Source organism: Oncorhynchus mykiss, chromosome 12, assembly GCF_013265735.2.
Source record: "Oncorhynchus mykiss isolate Arlee chromosome 12, USDA_OmykA_1.1, whole genome shotgun sequence".
In the NCBI taxonomy this organism is placed as follows: domain Eukaryota; kingdom Metazoa; phylum Chordata; class Actinopteri; order Salmoniformes; family Salmonidae; genus Oncorhynchus; species Oncorhynchus mykiss.
The window spans coordinates 47927206-47945645 of NC_048576.1; the positions used below are offsets into that span (position 1 = coordinate 47927206).

The following is an 18440-nucleotide window of genomic DNA, read 5'->3' on the forward strand; positions in this document are numbered from 1 at the left end:
GAATATTTTCTAGTAATATTTTTTGACTGTTGCGCTATGCTATTCAGCGGTTGCTGATAACAAATATACCGGATCCGGGATGGGTAGTTCTAAGATAAGAAGGAAAGAAATTCCACAAATTAACTTTTAACAGGCACACCTGTTAAAACTTCTTTGGGATAGGGGGCAGCATTTTCACTTTTGGATGAATAGCGTGTCCAGAGTGAACTGCCTCCTACTCAGTCCCAGATGCTAATATATGTATATTTTTGGATAGAAAACACTCTGAAGTTTCTAAAACTGTTTGAATGATGTCTGAGTATAACAGAACTCATATGGCAGGCAAATACCTGAGAAAAAATCCAAACAGGAAGTGGGAAATCTGAGGTTTGTAGTTTTTGAACTCACCCCTATCAAATACACAGTGGGATATGGGTTATTTTGCACTTCCTAAGGCTTCCACTAGATGTCAACCGTCTTTAGAACGTAGTTTCAGGCTGCTCCTGTGAAGGGGGGCCGGATGAGAGCTGTTTGACTAAGGGGTCTGCCTGCAGCCTCATTCTCAGTCACGCGCTTTCACGAGGTATCTCTCGTTCCATTGCTTTTCTACAGACAATGGAATTCTCCGGTTGGAACATTATTGAACATTTATGATAAAAACATCCTAAAGATTGATACTATACTTTTTTGACAAGTTTGTTCAACCTATAATATAACGTTTTGAATTTTTTGTCAGGCTGGACCAGAACACGCTTTTGGATTTGTTTACCAAACGCCCTAACAAAATAAGTTATTTGAACATAAATGGACATTAGCGAACAAAACAAGCATTTATTGTAGAACTGCGATTCATGGGAGTGCATTCTGATGAAGATCATCAAAGGTAAGTGAATATTTATAATGCTATTTATGACTAATGTTGACTACCCAACATGGCGGATATTTCTCTGGCTGGTTTAGGCTCTGAGCGCCGTTCTCAGATTATGCTTTTTCCGTAAAGTTTATTTAAAATCTGACACAGCGGTTGCATTAAGGAGAAGTGTATATAAAATTCCATGTATAATAGTTGTATTTTCATCAACATTTATTATGAGTATTTCTGTGAATTCATGTGGCTCTCTGCAATATCACTGCATGTTTTGGAACTACTGAACGTAACACGCCAATGTAAATTAAGATTTTTGGATATAAATATGAACTTTACCGAACAAAACATACATGTATTGGGTAACATGAAGTCCTATGAGTGTCATCTGATGAAGATCAAAGCTTTGTGATTCATTTTCTCTCTATTTGTGCTTTTTGTGACTCCTCTCTTTGGCTGGATAAAATGGCTGGGTTTTTCTGTGAGTTGGTGGTGACCTAACATAATTGTTTGTGGAGCTTTCGCTGTAAAGCATTTTTGAAATCAGACTAATTAACAAGAATTGTATCTTTAAAATGGTGTCTAATTCTTGTATGTTTGAGAAATTTGATTTATGAGATTTCTGTTGATTTATATTTGGCGCCCTGCAATTTCATTGGCTGTTGGCGAGGGGTTCCGCTAGCGAAACGGGGTTCAGTCTTAGACAGGTTAATTGAAATGCATTACATTACCTCATGAAGCTGGTTGAGACAATGCCAAGAGTGTGCAAAGCTGTCATCAAGGCAAAGGGTGGCTACTTTGAATAACCTCAAATATATTTTGATTGAACAATTTTTTGGTTACTACATGATTCCATAAAAACCCTGGAATGAGTCGGTGTGTCCAAACTTTTGACTGGTACTGTCTAAATAAGCCTAGCTAGTGCAAGCTAGCTAAATTCTCTCGGTTTGATGCAGTCAAGACAGACACTATGTAATCAGATGAGATGATAACTAACAAGCAATAAGTTAGTCTGCCAGCACGAGTCGGCTTAGTTGCCCCTCCCGGCACCCCTCGTTACTCACCACATGGTGTGAGTAACTCTGCTGCTTCTCTCCCTCGTGCATTATAGCTCCGGTTAATAAAGTAGAAAAAAATATATATTATCCTCCTAAAGTTACAGCTTTGTTGGGTTAATTTAACCTCGGGGCTAGGGGCAGAATTTTCACTTTTGGATAAAAATCGTGCCCAATTTCAACTTCCTGTTACTCATGCCAAGAATATAAGATTTGGATAGAAAACACTCCAAAGTTTCTAAAACTGTTTGAATCATGTCTGTGAGTATAACAGAACTTAATGTAGCAGGCAAAACCCTGAGGACTAACTGTTCATATTTTTTGGGGGCCTCTCTCTGTTCCCTGACTTGTTATTGCCAAGGGATATTTCTTAGGAACCTGTTTTCAGTTCCTACCACTTCCACAGTCTTTGGAATTTGGTTGAGGTTATTCCTTTGTGCAATGAAGAAGTAGGCCAACTAGGAACTGGGTACACTTTTGTGAGTTGCGCAAGACGTGAAAAGTGGCGCTGGTTTGTTTTCATTCCTGTATTGAACACAGATTGCCCCGTCTACAATTTGATCGATTATTAACGTTTAAAAATACCTAAAGTTGTGTTACAAAAGTATTTTGAAATATTTTGGCAAAGTTTATAGGCAACTTCTAAAATAATCTGCATTGACTTTGCTTTTTTTGTAAGTCGTTTTTTTCTGGATCAAATGCACTTTATAAATGGATATTTTGGATATATATGGACGGAATTAATCAAACAAAAGGACCAATTGTGATGTTTATGGGACATATTGGAGTGCCAACAAAAGAAGCTCGTCAAAGGTAATGCATGTTTTATATTTTATTTCAGCGTTTGTGTAGCGCCTACAGGGTTGAAATATGCTAACTGCTTTGTTTACTGCTGGTGCAGATGGTGCAGGCTATCAGATAATAGCTTCTTATGCTTTCGCCGAAAAGCATTTTAAAAATCTGACATGTTGGCTGGATTCACAACGAGTGTAGCTTTAATTGAGTATCTACATGTGTGATTTAATGAAAGTTTGAATTTTATAGTATTTTATTGGAATCTGGCGCTCTGCATTTTCCCTGGCAATTGGCCAGTTGAGACATTTGCGTCCCGCCTATCCCTAACTAGTTTTAAGTATTTGTTTATTTGACTTTCTTTCCTATGATGTTGATCGGGACCCGTTTTATGATAGTTTTGTGATAACTGCACTGTGAATAGAATTTGATATGTTTTTCAGTTGGGATTTTGTCTTTAAATTAAAGATGACAATTATGTTTAAATGCTTAAACTTTCACACCCCTAAACTGTATAAAAATAATAATACCAGTCTCACCAGACACAATGTTGCTGCTGATGATCTTGCCGCCCAGTGTGGCTAGAGTCTTCGGGACCACCGTGATGATACTGCCACTGGTGGTCTTGACATAGGTGGCACCACTGGCCGACGTCGCCATCCTGGCTCCAATCGTGGAGCTCATGGCGGGCCTTGAGTAAGAGGCCTGGGTGCCTGAACAAAAACAAAGTTTTTCCTCAATTTAAGTAGGGCCTTGCTTAGCACAGTCTTCTTTCACCACATCAATATCTATAGATAGAATATAAAAGCACACAGAACAGCACCTAACCAATTAACTTAATCGAGTATTATATACATGCTTGGACGAGAGTTCTGTCTGTTTAGTGAGTTTTCTATGAGAAATTACACCTGTGGGCTGGGACACCAGCTTGGTGGTCATGATGGCCCCGTTGCTACTGACGACCATGATGGGGGAGGAGCTGTTGCTGGGCATGCCTGCAGAGGAGGGCTTGGGCAGGATTTTACTGGGCTGCATTTGCTGGGTGATGATTTTTACACCTATAGGACAATTAGACAAGTAAGTAATTACATAGGTCACATATTTGTCCTCACCCCAGATTTTCTGTACACTTCAAGTTCAGGCGAGAAGGTCCAGAAAATGAAACATTGCACACTCATTAGAAAGACGATGGGAAACTCAGTGTAGAGTACTAACGCCAGTGGGTTTGGGATTTACGCCCTGTACTCGCCTGACTCCTGCTTGATCTGGATGATGGGCTTGGAGCTGGGGGGAGTGTTGGAGACCTGGCCCATGGCGCCAGCCCCCATGGGGGAGCCCTGCTGCAGCTGCTTGGGGGACTGCGGGTGCTGCTTGGGGAACTGGGACAGAATCTGGGTGGGAGAGCTCACCATGGTCTTAGGAGAGGGGAGCCTGGCAGAGGCCACCTTCACGCCTGCCGATGAGCCACCTGGTACAGGGAGAGGAAAGGAAATAGTGTCCCAATCAGAGATGCACAATTCCAGTTTAAAATGTGTATTTAATAGATAGATGGATACAAAAGTATGTGGACATCTCCTCAAATTTGTGGAATCAGCTATATCAGCCACACACCGTTGCTGACAGGTGTATAAAATCGAGCACAATCATGCAATCTCCAAAGACAAACATTGGCAGTAGAATACCTTTACTGAAGAGCTCAGCAACTTTCAAAGTGGCAAAGTCATAGGATGCCACCTTTTCAACAATTCAGTTTGTTACATTTCTGCAGTGCTAGAACTGCCCCGGTCAACTGTAAGTGTAGTTATTGTGTAGTATGTGGAAATGTCTAGAAGTAACAACGGCTCAGCTGCAAAGTAGTAGGACACACAAGCTCACAGAACAGGACCGCTGAGTGCTGAAGCACGTCAAAATCGCCTGTCCTTGGTTGCAACACTCACTACTGAGTTCCAAACTGCCTCTGGAAGCAAAGTCAGCACAAGAACTGTTCGTCAGGAGCTTCAGGAAATGGGTTTCAGTGGCCGAGCAGCCGCACACAAGCATAAGATCACCATGCGCAATGCAAAGCATCGGATGGAGTGGCGTAAAGCTCACCGCCATTGGACTCTGGAGCAGTGGATACGTGATCTCTGAAGTGATGAATTATGCTTCACCGTCTGGCAGTCAGACAGACAAATTTGGGTTTGGCTAATGCCAGGAGAACACCACCTACGTTAATGCTTAGTGCCAACTGTACAGTTTGGTGGAAGAGGAATAATGGTCTGGGGCTGTTTTTCCATGGTTCAGGCTAGGCCCCTTAGTTCCAGTGGAAGGAAATCTTAACGCTACAGCGCACAATGACATTCTAGACAATTCTGTGCTTCAACTTTGTGGCAAGTTTGGGGAAGGCCCTCTCTTGTTTTAGCATGACAATGCCCCCGAGCACAAAGCGAGGTCCATACAGAAATGGTTTGTTGAGATCAGTGTGGAAGAACTTGATTGGCCTGCACAGAGCCCTGACCTCAACCCCATCAAAAACATTTCGGATGAATTGGAACAATAACCACGAGCCAAGCCTAATTGCCCAACCTCATTAATGCTTGTGGCTGAATGGAAGCAAGACCCTGCAGAAACGTTCCAACATCTAGTGAAAAGCCTTCCCAGAAGAGTGGAGGCTGTTACGGCAGCAAAGGGGGGCCCAATTCCATATTAATGCCTATGATTTTGGAATTAGATGTTCAACGAGCACCAGTCCAAAGTTTGGACACCAACTCATTCCAGGGTTTTTCCATTATTTTTTAAATTATTTTCTACATTGTAGAATAATAGTAAAGACATCCAAGCTATGAAATAACACACATGGAATCATGTAGTAACCAAAAGTGTAAAATCAAAATATATTTTATATTTGAGATTCTTCAAAGTAGCCACCCTTTGCCTTGAGCAGCTTTGCACACACTTGGCAATCTCTCAATCAGCTTCATGAGGTAGTCACCTTGAAAGCATTTCAATTAACCGGTGTGCCTTGATAAAAGTTAATTTGTGGAATTTCTTTCCTTCTTAATGTGTTTGAGAATATCAGATGTTTTGTGACAAGGTTGGGGTGGCATACAGAAGATTACCACAAGGTTAAAGACCAAGAACATATTATTGCAAGGACAGCTCAAATATGCAAAAGGAAATGACAATCCATCATTACTTTAAGACATGGTCAGTCAATTCAGAACTTTGAACGTTTCTTCAAGTGCAGTCGCAAAAACCATTAAGCGCTATGATGAAACTGGCTCTCATGAGGACCGCCAAAGGAAAGCAAGACCCAGAGTTACGTCTGATGCAGAGGCTAAGTTCATTAGATTTACCAGCCTCAGAAATTGCAGCCCAAATAAATGATTCAAAGATCAAGTAAAAAACATCTCAACATCAACTGTTCAGAGGAGACTGCGTGAATCAGGCCTTCATGGTCAAATTGCTGCAAATAAACCACTACTAAAGGACGCCAACAAGAAGAAGAGAGTGGCTTGGTCCAGGAAACGAAACATGAGCAATGGACATTATACCGGTAGACATCTGTCCTTTGCTCTGATAAGGCCAAATGTGAGATTTTTGGTTCCAAACACCGTGTCTTTGTGAGATACAGAGTAGGTGAACGGATGATCTCCACATGTGTGGTTCCCACCATGAAGCATGGAGGGGAGGTGTGATGGTCCTTTGCTGGTGACACTGTCAGTGATTTATTTAAAATACAAGGCACACCTATCCAGCATGGCTACCACAGCATTCTGCAGCGATATGCCATCCCATCTGGTTTGGGCTTAGTGGGACTACAATTTGTACTTCATCAGGACAATGACCCAACACACCTCGAGGCTGTGTAAGGGCTATTTGACCAACCCTTGAATGGTACTGTATATAAAACGGTCTTGGTAGCTACAACAACAAACGCTTTCCCTAATTTGGCGAAGGCTGTTAATACATCCTGAGTAAAACTCTTCAATTCAACTGACATCTGTTGTACACTGCTGGAAGGAACACATTTAACATCTATTGGAATATCGCCCCGTAGCACTCACTTCTGTCATCACGAAGTGCTTTGTGAGGCTAGTTAAGGATCATATCACATCTACCTTACCTGACACTAGAACCACCTCAATTTGCTTCCCGCCCCAATAAAGCCACAGACGATGCAATTACCATCGCACTGCCCTATCCCATCTGGACAAGAGGAATACCTATGTAAGAATGCTGTTCATTGACTACAGCTCAGCATTCAACACCATAGTACCCTCCAAGCTCATCAGCCAGGGGCCCTGGGTCTGAACCCTGCCCTGTGTAACTGGATCCTGGACTTCCTGACATGCCACCGCTAGGTGGTGAAGGTAGGAAACAACACCTCCACTTCGCTGATCCTCAATACTGGGGCCCCACGAGGGTGGGTGCTCAGCCCCCTCCTGTACTTCCTGTTCACCCATGACTGCATGGCCACGCAGGCCTCCAACTCAATCATCAAGCAAGTTTGCAGACGACACAACAGTAGTAGGGCTGATTACCAACAATGACGAGACAGCCTACAGGGAGGAGGTGAGGGCCCTGGGAGAGTGGTGCCAGGAATAGAACCTCTCACTCAACGTCAACAAAAGAGCTGATCGTGGACTTCAGGAAACAGCAGAAACGTTGAAAGGACCACAGTGGAGAAGGTGGAAACCTTTTAAGTTCCTCGGCATACACATCACTGACGATCTGAAATGGTCCAGACATATTTGGACAGTCTTTGACCATTTAACTTGCCATTTACAAAAACAAAATGTGTTAGTGGGTAGGTGTGTTTATAGGACCGCTCTTTTTAAATCAATATATATGTTTGAGAAGTCCCATTTGTGTATTGAAATCAACAGCGCCTCTTCAACCTCAGGAGGCTGAAGAAATTTGGCTTGGCCCATAAAACCCTCAAACTTTTACAGATGCACAACTGAGAGCGTAGCCTGGTACGGCAACTGCACCGCATGCAACGCAGAGCTTTCCAGAAGGTGGTTTGGTCTGCCCAACGCATCACCGGGGACAAACCACCTGCCCACCAAGAAACCTACAGCATCCGATATCAAAGACATCAACCACCTGAGCCACGGCCTGTTCACCCCGCTATCATTCAGAAGGCGAGGTCAGTACAGGTACATCAAAGCTGCGACAAGAGACTGAAAAACAGCTTATATCTTAAGGCTATCAGATGGTTAAATAGCCATCACTCGCCAGCTTCCACCCAGTTAAGCAACTCTGCATCTTAGAGGCTGCTGCCGAATGGTGAAGGCACTGCATCTTATTGCTAGAGGAGTCACTACAGACCCTGATTCGATTCCAGGCTGTATCACAACCAGCCGTGATTGGGAGTCCCATAGAGCAGCGCACAATTGGCCCAGCGTCATCCGGGTTAGGGTTTGTAAATAATAATTTGTTCTTAACTGACTTGCCTTGTTAAATAAAGGTTAAATTAAAATATAAATTGAATTACTGGCCACGTTAATGTTTACATACTGGTTTACTCACCTCATATTTAATGTATTCCATTCTACTGTATTTTGCTCAATCTAATATATATATATATATATATATGAAGTCGGAAGTTTACATACACATTAGCCAAATATATTTAAACTCAGTTTCACAACTCCTGACATTAAATCCTAGTAAAAAATCCGTCTTAGGTCAGTTATGATCACCACTTTATTTTAAGAATGTGAAATGTCAGAATAATAGTAGAGAGTGATTTCTTTCAGCTTTTATTACTTTCATCACATTCCCAGTTGGTCAGAAGTTTACATACACTCAATTAGTATTTGGTAGCATTTCCTTTAAATTGTTTAACTTGGGTCAAGCGTTTCGGGAAGCATTCCACAAGCTTCTCACAATAAGTTGAAATTTGTCCCATTCCTCCTGACAGAGCTGGTGTAACTGAGTCAGCTTTGTAGGCCTCCTTGCTCGCACACGCTTTTTCAGTTCTGTCCACAAATGTTCTATAAGATTGAGGTCAGGGCTTTGTGATGGCCACTCCAATACCTTGACTTTGTTGTCCTTAAGACATTTTGCCACAACTTTGGAAGTATGCTTGGGGTCATTGTCCATTTGGAAGACCCATTTGCAACCAAGCTTTAACTTCCTGTCTGATGTCTTGAGATGTTGCTTCAATTTAATCACGTAATTTTCCCACCGCATGATGCCATCTATTTTGTGAAGTACATAAGTCCCTCCTGCAGCAAAGCACCCCCACAACATGATGCTGCCACCCCCATGCTTCAGTTTGGATAAGGTTCTTCAGCTTGCAAGCCTCCCCCTCTTTCCTCCAAACATAAGCATGGTCAATATGGCCAAACAGTTCTATTTTTGTTTCATCAGACCAGAGGACATTTCTACAAAAAGTACGGACTTTGTCCCCATGTGCAGTTACAAACCGTAGTCTGGCTTTTTATGGCGGGTTTGGAGCAGTGGCTTCTTCCTTGCTGAGCGGCCTTTCAGGTTATGTGGATATAGGACTTGTTTTACTGTGGATATAAATACTTTTGTACCCGTTTCCTCCAGCATCTTCACAAGGTCCTTTGATGTTGTTCTGGGATTGATTTGCACTTTCCGCACCAAAGTACGTTCATCTCTAGGAGACAGAACACGTCTCCTTCCTGAGCGGTATGACGGCTGTGTGGTCCCATGGTGTTTATACTTGCATACTATTGTTTGTACAGATGAACGTGGTACCTTCAGGTGTTTGGAAATTGCTCCCAAGGATGAACCGGACTTGTGGTGGTCTAAAATGTTCTTTCTGAGGTCTTGGCTGATTAGTTTGGATTTTCCCATTATGTCAAGCAAAGAGGCACCGAGTGAAGGTAGGCCTTGAAATACATCCACAGGTACACCTCCAATTGACTAAAATGATGTCAATTAGCCTATCAGAAGCTTCTAAAGCCATGAAATCATTTTCTGGAATTTCCCAAGCCGTTTAAAGGCACAGTCAACTTAGTGTATGTAAACTTCTGACGCACAGGAATTGTGATACAGTGAATTATAAGTGAAATAATCTGTCTGTAAACAATTGTTGGAAAAATGACTTGTGTCATGCACAAAGTAGATGTCCTAACTGACATGCCAAAACTATAGTTTGTTAACAAGACATTTGTAGAGTGGTTGAAAAACGAGTTTTAATGACTCCAACCTAAGTGTATGTAAACTTTCGACTTCAACTGTATATATTCCATTCTTTTACTTTTAGATGTATTGTTGTGAATCTTTTTTAGATACTAAGGCACTCAGATACTACTGCACTGTTGGAGCACAAGCATTTCTCTGCACCCGCAATAACATCTGCTAAATGTGTATGTGACTAGTAAAATTTGATATTGCGGGATACTCAAACCTACTCTGCGCTATGGTCGACATGAGCACAGACGGGCTGGAGGAGACCACGGTGGTCACAGCGATCGTGTTGGGGGCCAAGGAGGGACTTGAGCTGGCCGGGATGAACACCGTCTGTTTCTGGCTGGCCGAGGTCAGCATGGAGGTGGAAACCAGCTTTGACATGGCGGCCGCGTAGTTGTGCGAATGAGACTTGGACAGGATGTTGGGAACGAAGTTGGAGCTTGGAGAGGTTGTCACAATGATTACCTGACAAATCATATATTATACAGTAAGTTATACAGCCACGTACAATCAAGTTCATATACTGAACAAAAATAGTAACGCATCATGTAAAGTGTAGACTGAAATAAAAAATGGGATTGTCTGGGGGGGGCTCAGTCAATTAAAATACATAGGGCCTAATGAATTAATTTCAATTGACCGATTTCCTTATATGAACAGTAACGTAGTAAAATCTTTGAAAATTGTTGCTTTATATTTTTGTTCAGTGTATGTACAAAATCACTTGCACATCAAGTTCGCAGACATTATGCAATAATTACGATCATACAAAACATATTCAAACATTCCTATAGTATTTGTCTCACAACTCACTATATTGACTCTGATTATAGAACAAGAAGCTTTCTTACGAATTACGGACAGTTCTCTCCTGCTCACCTTCTGCGTGGTGGTGTTGGTAGTCTGGGTGGTGGGCTTGGTGAAGGTGATCTTGACGGGGGACATGTGCGGTGGCAGCGAGTTGGCGATGCTCTGCATGATGTTGCTCATCTTGGGGCTGCCGCTTACTGGCACGGTGATGGTCTTGGACAAGGGAGGGGCAACCTTGGCCAGCTCCTTCAGCACCACAGGGGAAGAGCTCGAGGAGTTGGTCCGCCTCCGCTTGCGTGGCTTCTCGTCCTCGTCAGAGCAGCTAACGCCTGGGAGTGAGAGTTTGACAGAGGGAGAGAAAAACTAAACATACAGACAGAGACAAATGGAATTTGAGACCAAAAAAATGTATTGATACATTGAGGTTCTGCATTGTTCTGATTTGCAGGTTATGTTTAAGGAGTGTTACACTGGAGAACCCTTAACCAATGCAATGCTCTTAAACAGTTATAAGGAATAAACAAACATGGAATCTCTGTTCTGACACTCACTTTTCACATAGACAGTGCTCCCGCTGGGCAGCACCACCACGTTGGAGGCAGGGCTGGCCGGACGGGGCGATTTCACCGTGGCTGTTGCACTGCCGCTGGGCGCCGTGGCACTGGTGGGGGTGGACGTGGTGGTTGTGTAGGAGTAGCAAACAACCACTGCAAACAAAAAACAACCATACTTCATATAAAAATACACTATAAGGAGAGATAAGTCATTGATCATTTATAGTCTTCCTCCCCCTTCTGTTGATCCTTCAGGTATATTTCTTTATCTCCAATATCCCTCCAGTTATGATTAGGAGTAAAGTAATCTGATCCTAAACCTGTGGATAAGGGCAATTTCCACCTTGAGCTGTCGGTGATCTTACCTTCTTTATTTCCTGTTTCCGCAGGCAGCAAGAGAGAAGCATTCTGATTGGCTGTGGCGCTGGCCACTGAGTTGGCAGTCACGGTGAACGCTGTCTGGGGGACCAGCCTGGGCATCAAGGGGACCAGCCGACGTCCCTCGATTGACCACTCTGAGGAGCTGTTGGGACCCGACATGCTGTGACAAAAGAGAATTGTCATGGTAAATTGATGGACTGATGAGTGTACTAGTATTTGGTAGTAAGTCATAATGTGTATGTAGTTTTAGTATTGATCATCTTGGGGGGGGGGGTAAGATGACCTACTGATAGGCAATGGTGGTAAGGCGCTCATCGTTGACGGCCCTACGGACCTCGGCACGATGACGCTCTGTTGAAATGCTGTGGGAGACAACCATACAATTAGCTAAGTAAGAATGAGCAATTAAGTCACAGGCAAAGTTTGTTTTTACAAAGAGACCCATATTTACTAGGTTCCTCTAGCAATGGAAAGAAAATAGTGACTTTGCGGGTTTACCTGAGGACTTTAGTGAGTTCTCCGAGGAGGTCCTTCTTGTCCTTGGTGAGGTCGCCTTGGGCTCGCAAAGCACTGATTACGCCGGCGTACGCCTCCAGCTCTGTTGAAGCAATACAGGCTATCATTAAAAACAACTTTGCTTTCACTCTGAAACATCAGTAACATTTTGGGTCCTTTGAAAGTGACAAGTCACTTAATGCATGAGGCAGGCCAGAGAGGCCGGAGAAGTTGAAAGGGTCTTACCAAGTTTACGGAGAATTCTCTTACACTCATCCCTGCCCAGGTCAAGGAGGGTGGGCCACACCACAGGCATGGTGCCGGTCAGATGCGGTTTCACCTGCTGAATCATCAACTACATTTAGAGTGAGCAGAAGAGGAGAGGACATGGCACATATGTCATCTTCTAGATCAGTGTTTCCCAACCCTCGTCCTCAAGTATCCCAAAAGGTACACATTTTTGTTGTAGCCCTGGAAAAACCCATCTCATTCAGGGCTTGACGATTAGTTGACAAGTTGAATCAGGTGTGCTTGTCCAGGGTTACAATAAAAATGTGTTCCAGATTTTCCATACAATACAAATCCTTAATTTGAAATATGAATGAGTTTCTTCAATTCTGGATGTTACTATAAACAAGCAGGGCCAGCGGCTTCCAAATCAGGATTGATACTAGCTTCGGACTGCAACTAGCATCTTGACAGGATATTGGGCACATAATGAAGGTCCTAGTAATGTACTATGGGTATGTATTAGCAGAATAAGCAAACAAATCAACATACATGAAACCCTAGTTGCTGTCCGAAGCTAGATTGAAACAAGCCAACTAACCTAAAGGTCTGTTATGAGTACGCTTATTCCCTGAGTTGGAACCTGCTGACCATGCTTTCAGTAAGAGGCTTAAATAAGCCAAAAATTAGGGTTAGCTATAATGTTACCATCTAGACATCAATGACATAGCTAGTTGGCTAGCTCTTTCAGTAGCCTAGAGGCAATTACACAGAAACAGAATGATGGTGAGCTCCTGATTTCCCCCTTTAAAATGTATGCCAAACAAAATCCAAGGATTGCAAAGTTAACATGCAAGGAAATGTGTTTTGTAAAATGTTCAATGGAAATTGTTAAATGTCATCCTTGTGCATAGATTTATGGTTCAACTTTGCCTATGGGTCTAGCTTACGGGTGCCTAGATTCGGACTACAAATAGGATCGACAGAACATTGGGTTCAGGATCTCTTAGCTTAGTTAACTAAACTCCTTCCAACAGAGTTTAGTTGTGATGAGTGTCAGTGGAGTGTACCACTGACTACATCGAGTCTACCAGTCGATGTCCATTATTTCATGCTTTCATTGTACCTATGGTTTGTCCTGTGTAACTGCAAGCTTTACTTTGGGTGCTAAAATCTGTAGTTTTTGATAAAAGTATCATTTTAAAAGTGACCTCTGTCAAGGGAGCCATTGTTTGTTATTGAAGGAGAAGCCTGTGAGAAATATAAGGTTGTACATAGGCTGCTGTTTGGCTGCAATAAGGAGATACTTTTTTTCTAGTAATGCATTGTTATTGATTATTGAATTGTTGGGTTTTGAGTTTGCAAGATAGGCATTTCACTGTACTTGTGCATGTGACATTAACTTGAAACTTACTTGGCAACGCTTTTGTCGTATCTCGAGTCTGAAGAAAATGTTACCATAAATGTAGGTGTCCAGTTGCAGGTGGCTCTAAAAAAATAAAACAATAATAATATAGAAAGATATTAAATCCACCTTTTGCACTGACAAGGGTTCCCTCGTCATTTTGGCTGCCAGACATCTCGCATTTCTCAACATCTTTGCCGAAATTATTAGTTTCTATGAGTCACGGCCACACGTAGAAGTGACAGCGTGTCACAGTGCAACCAAAACAAAGACCGACACACATGCATGAGGCATTCCTCACTTGGATTTAAAATATTTCTGAATTTGTTTTTTTTTAGAACCACATGCAACTGGACAAAAATTTATAAAAATACACCTTTCTGCCAAATCAACGAAATAAATATCGCCAAGAATAGATTAGTTGAAACATTCCTTGCTAAACTTTACACTAGCGAAGCTGTAATTGCAATATGGAGACTCACACATCCCGATACGACTGTAGCTATCTACCTAGTCTAGATCCAAGTTGCGGTCCGAAGCCAAAGGGTGCCATATATAATTTACCAACTTTAAACATTACAGCAAATATACACGGTGTACAAAATATTAGGAACACCTGCTCTTTCCATGACAGATTTCACCTGGTCAGTCTATTATCCCTTACTGATGTCACTTATTAAATTCACTTCAATCAGTGCAGAATAACGAAAAGTTACAGGTTAAAGGATTTTTAAAGGGTGTAACTCAGTATATATTCGTATAATATCTTGTTAAACTGTGTTTGCATATCTGCTGTTATGAACGATTTAAAATTGTCCAAGCATCCCTCAGAAAAAAATCTAGCAAGTAAGCTAGCTAGATTCGTTACCGAAGTTATTCAGCTAGCTTGGTGTGAACTCCCCGTCTTCCAATTTACCATGCAGTGTTGAGACAAGTACAACGTCGTTATGACAGTCCTGAATTACAGGATCAAGCGATTCGCTACATATTAATCCAAAATCAGTTGCACCCGCCAAAACATGGCAGATACATGTTTTTCTTTACTGAGGATCCACCTCAGTTCAATAGACCTTCCATTCCGCCATGATTGAACGACGCCAAAACACTTGGGCCTGAAGTAATGCTGTCTAAATATAAGCCTGGATTTGATTGACACATAACTTGGATATTATCACCATTGTTTCGAACAAATATGGATCCAGTTAGGAATCGCCATCGCCAATATTTTTTATTACACACATAATAATTTAAACACCTCTAAAATAAACTCATAAAGTTATGCACAGACATCAATCCAAATAGGCGATTTTTCTACCCCTAGTTTTAGGACCATTTACGTCACTGTTGACGTTCTTCGTACCACCATCTTCGGGTATAATTGCCGCGTTCAAAACAACTGGAATTGAGAAATCGCTGACTTCAATGCGTTCAAACAACTGGAAACAAAACAAAAAAAACTAGCTCTGACTGGGAAAACGGTCATCCAACTCGGAATTCCAATTGATGGGTTCAAGACAACTGGGAACTCGGGGAAAGAAACTAGGTCAAAAATTGACGTCAATGATCTTATGATCGGAAAAACCGATTCCCGGCTTGGAATTCCGAGCTCGTTTTGGTCCAAGTTCCCAGTTGTCCTGAACAACTGAAGTCGGAAACAGAGTTCCCAGGCTCGAAGTTGCTTTGAACTCGGCATAGAGCTCCGACTTTCCTATGAAACGTCGTTTGGTCTTTGGGTGTCAAATAATATAAATCAAGTAAAATTAAAAGCTTATGTAACATATCAAATAGTGTTATTTGACGTATCTTTTTATGGAATGCCGTTTTGGGTCTTTGGGTGTCAAAAAGATACACGTCAAATAACACAGTTTAATAGAATGTTGTGTTGGGTAGCTAGATTTAACTTGGTACCTAGCTAGCACAAAACAACCAGCCTGAAAACAATGACCAGTAGAAACTGCAGTCATTTTCATTATTCTTAACAATAATTTAGGAATCCTTGTGTGAGTAAGTATTATCTAGGTAACCACTTGTTCGCCTATTGAAATTCAACTTCAGTTCTTGAAAATAAATAGCTAGCCAGCTACTAAACCCTGTTGCCCAAAGCTAACGTTATAAGCAGCGTTAGCTTCATGAGGCTCGACCGGACCGGGTTATGTGTTGTGACGCTAGCCACAATAAGGATTAGGCACAATAATGGAATTTCGGGTTGCTTTCAAAATAAAAGTACTGTAAATGAAACGGAAGGGAGCAGGTCTCCAACCCTCGCCCGAAGTCCAGCGCGCTATCCACTGTGTCGTAAAAGCATGCTCGAGCGGCAGAGTTGATATCCGCGCTTATAAACCCAGGGTCGTTACACTACTCCCTCCTTTCAAAGAGTGTGTCCTCGCGCTAGCTTGCGACTCTACGTCTTATAGGAACGTGATCACTGGCCAAGCACACACACTGAGCAGCTCTTATTGTGGGACACTGAAACAACTATGAATTGAGCCACATTTGTCAACCAATGTGTATTGAACACTACTCCAGAGGGAAAACAATACCACGTGGATGTTTTTGAGTCTGATAATTTTGAGGAGGACGTTGGGGAAAAAAATATATTGGGTATTGAGTAGACTGATACCCCATTTCATTGATCCCCAATCCTTAGGTAAAGCTGTACAGTGCAATATGGATGTCATATGAGGAGGGGGGGGGGGGGGGGGGGATTTCACTCAGTCCCACGATAAGAGCTATAACTCTAATATTTGTGTAAACTCTTCACAGTTTTGTTCTGTGGGTGTCACCAAGTAGATTGATACCCCATTTCATTGCTTCAAATTCCAGCCTTGTTTAACATTATCTAGTCTAAATATGGCATTATTCCACGAATTGTAAACTTCTGCATCACTTACTGCTGCTTGAGCATGTTTTTGCAGCACAGCCGATAGCGCGCTGGTCTTCGGGCTAGAAGGTCGAGGGTTCGAGACCTGCTCCCTGCTGTTTCATTGGTGTCAGAAGTGATCGGACCTTGCATTCACGACAGTGTACGATGCTAATGTTCTCTGGGTGTCACTGAGTAGACTGATACCCCACGTCATTGATCCACACTCCATAAGTAAGGCTGTACAGTGAAATAAGTATGCCCCCACTGCAATTCTAAAGTCTAATACATCCATTGTGATTTGAACAAAGTTTTATCAAATTAACAAATTAATTGTCTTTTGTTGGTTTTATATAACATTCCAACCACTTCTAGTGTGATCTATTCAATTATGGCAGAATTCTACTATTTGCATTCATTTGCATCACTGTCAATGACATACTTTTATTTTGAAGGCTAACAGTAAAGTCCACTACTGTAGCTAATCGTTATTGTGGCTAGCTTCACATAGATGGGTTCGACCTCCATTTATTTCACCTTTATTTAACCAGGTAGGTTAATGAAGAACAAGTTCTCATTTGCAACTGCGACCTGGCCAAGATAAAGCAAAGCAGTTTGACACATACAACAACACAGAGTTACACATGGAAAAAACAAACATACAATCAATAATACAGTAGAAAAATCTATAAAACAGCATGTGCAAATGAGGAAGGATAAGAAAGGTAAGGCAATAAATAGGCCATGGTGGCGAAGAAATTACAAAATAGCAATTAAACACTGGAATGGTAGGGTGTGCAGAAGATGAATGTGCAAGTAGAGATACTGTGGTGCAAAGGAGCAAGATAAATAAATACAGTATGGGGATGAGGTAGATTGGATGAGCTATTTACAGATGAGCTATGTACAGGTGCAGTGATCTGTGAGCTGCTCTGACAGCTGGTGCTTAAAGCTAGTGAGGGAGGTAAAAGTCTCCAGCTTCAGAGATTTTTGCAGTTCCTTCCAGTCATTGGCAGCAGAGAGATATACCTGCTGGAGCACGTGCTACGGGTGGGTGCTGCTATGGTGACCAGTAAGCTGAGATAAGGCGGGGCTTTACCTAGCAGAGACTTAATCAAATAAAAAGTAGGGTTGTTTGAGATGATGACACCTAGCTATATTGTTAGCTAGCTAACTATAGCTACTGAAACAGATAATGTTGTTTTCTAAACTGGTGCCTGGCTACCTTCAGACTAGTGTTGTGTTCGTGAGATTTCTGTAGGCCAAACCGGCTATGTCTCATGGTCTGACAAACACTGCTCTAGCTCTGCCACCTTTAACTACAGATGCAGAAGGGCAACATCGGTAGATGCAGTGGATTGAGACAAACCCCACGCTAAAAACTGATAGCTCCATCAAAAACTGACAGATTTTCATAGGTATTTTTTTAATTATGCTAATTTGATTTCCACGCAGGCGAAGACATCGACTCTAGGGACTTTACAAAAAGGTCAAATATACTGAAATTGCTAAATATATTTCCAATAGATGGTAGCATAAGACCACAAACCATAAGACCATTTTCAGAAGATTATCTTTAAGTTAGTTATAGGCTTCAAACAGCAATATGATTGACATAAAATAGCATGCATCTATATATCTACCTTATTAGGCCTGTGTTGCTTTTGAGAGCGCAAAAAAAAAAAATATAGCAGTTATTGAGAACCCCGTCCAAATTATTACTGTTCAGATGCGCTAACCTCACACTACACTAAATGTGTGTATTTTTGTTTAAGCAGACGCAATATCTCATATGCCAGTGTGAATGAACAGCCTCGGAGTAGAAACGTCTCAAGAGAGTGCATCTTCCATAGCCCGGAAAGAG

General features: G+C 41.9%; 1 protein-coding gene across 11 annotated transcripts in view; it reads right to left on the minus strand.

The window, feature by feature from the left end:
• LOC110537706 (BRCA2-interacting transcriptional repressor EMSY) overlaps nucleotides 1-14834 on the minus strand; it is a 30392-nt gene extending 15558 nt beyond the window's left edge. Inside the window, exons 1-12 of one of the 11 annotated variants that reach the window (XM_021623963.2) lie at nucleotides 14633-14834; nucleotides 13726-13800; nucleotides 12330-12423; nucleotides 12087-12186; nucleotides 11876-11950; nucleotides 11573-11748; nucleotides 11205-11360; nucleotides 10723-10982; nucleotides 10065-10308; nucleotides 3941-4159; nucleotides 3600-3749; nucleotides 3231-3404 (exon numbers count right to left, since the gene is read on the minus strand). In XM_021623963.2, the coding sequence (XP_021479638.2) occupies nucleotides 3231-3404; nucleotides 3600-3749; nucleotides 3941-4159; nucleotides 10065-10308; nucleotides 10723-10982; nucleotides 11205-11360; nucleotides 11573-11748; nucleotides 11876-11950; nucleotides 12087-12186; nucleotides 12330-12423; nucleotides 13726-13800; nucleotides 14633-14635 (1726 nt within the window). In that variant the 5' untranslated portion in view covers nucleotides 14636-14834. Of the gene's footprint in view, nucleotides 1-3230; nucleotides 3405-3599; nucleotides 3750-3940; nucleotides 4160-10064; nucleotides 10309-10722; nucleotides 10983-11204; nucleotides 11361-11572; nucleotides 11749-11875; nucleotides 11951-12086; nucleotides 12187-12329; nucleotides 12439-13725; nucleotides 13801-14584 lie in introns of all 11 variants that reach the window. The other 10 variants (XM_021623962.2, XM_021623961.2, XM_021623970.2 and 7 more) reach the window with 10 other exon arrangements.
• Between the last annotated feature and the right edge of the window lie 3606 nt (nucleotides 14835-18440).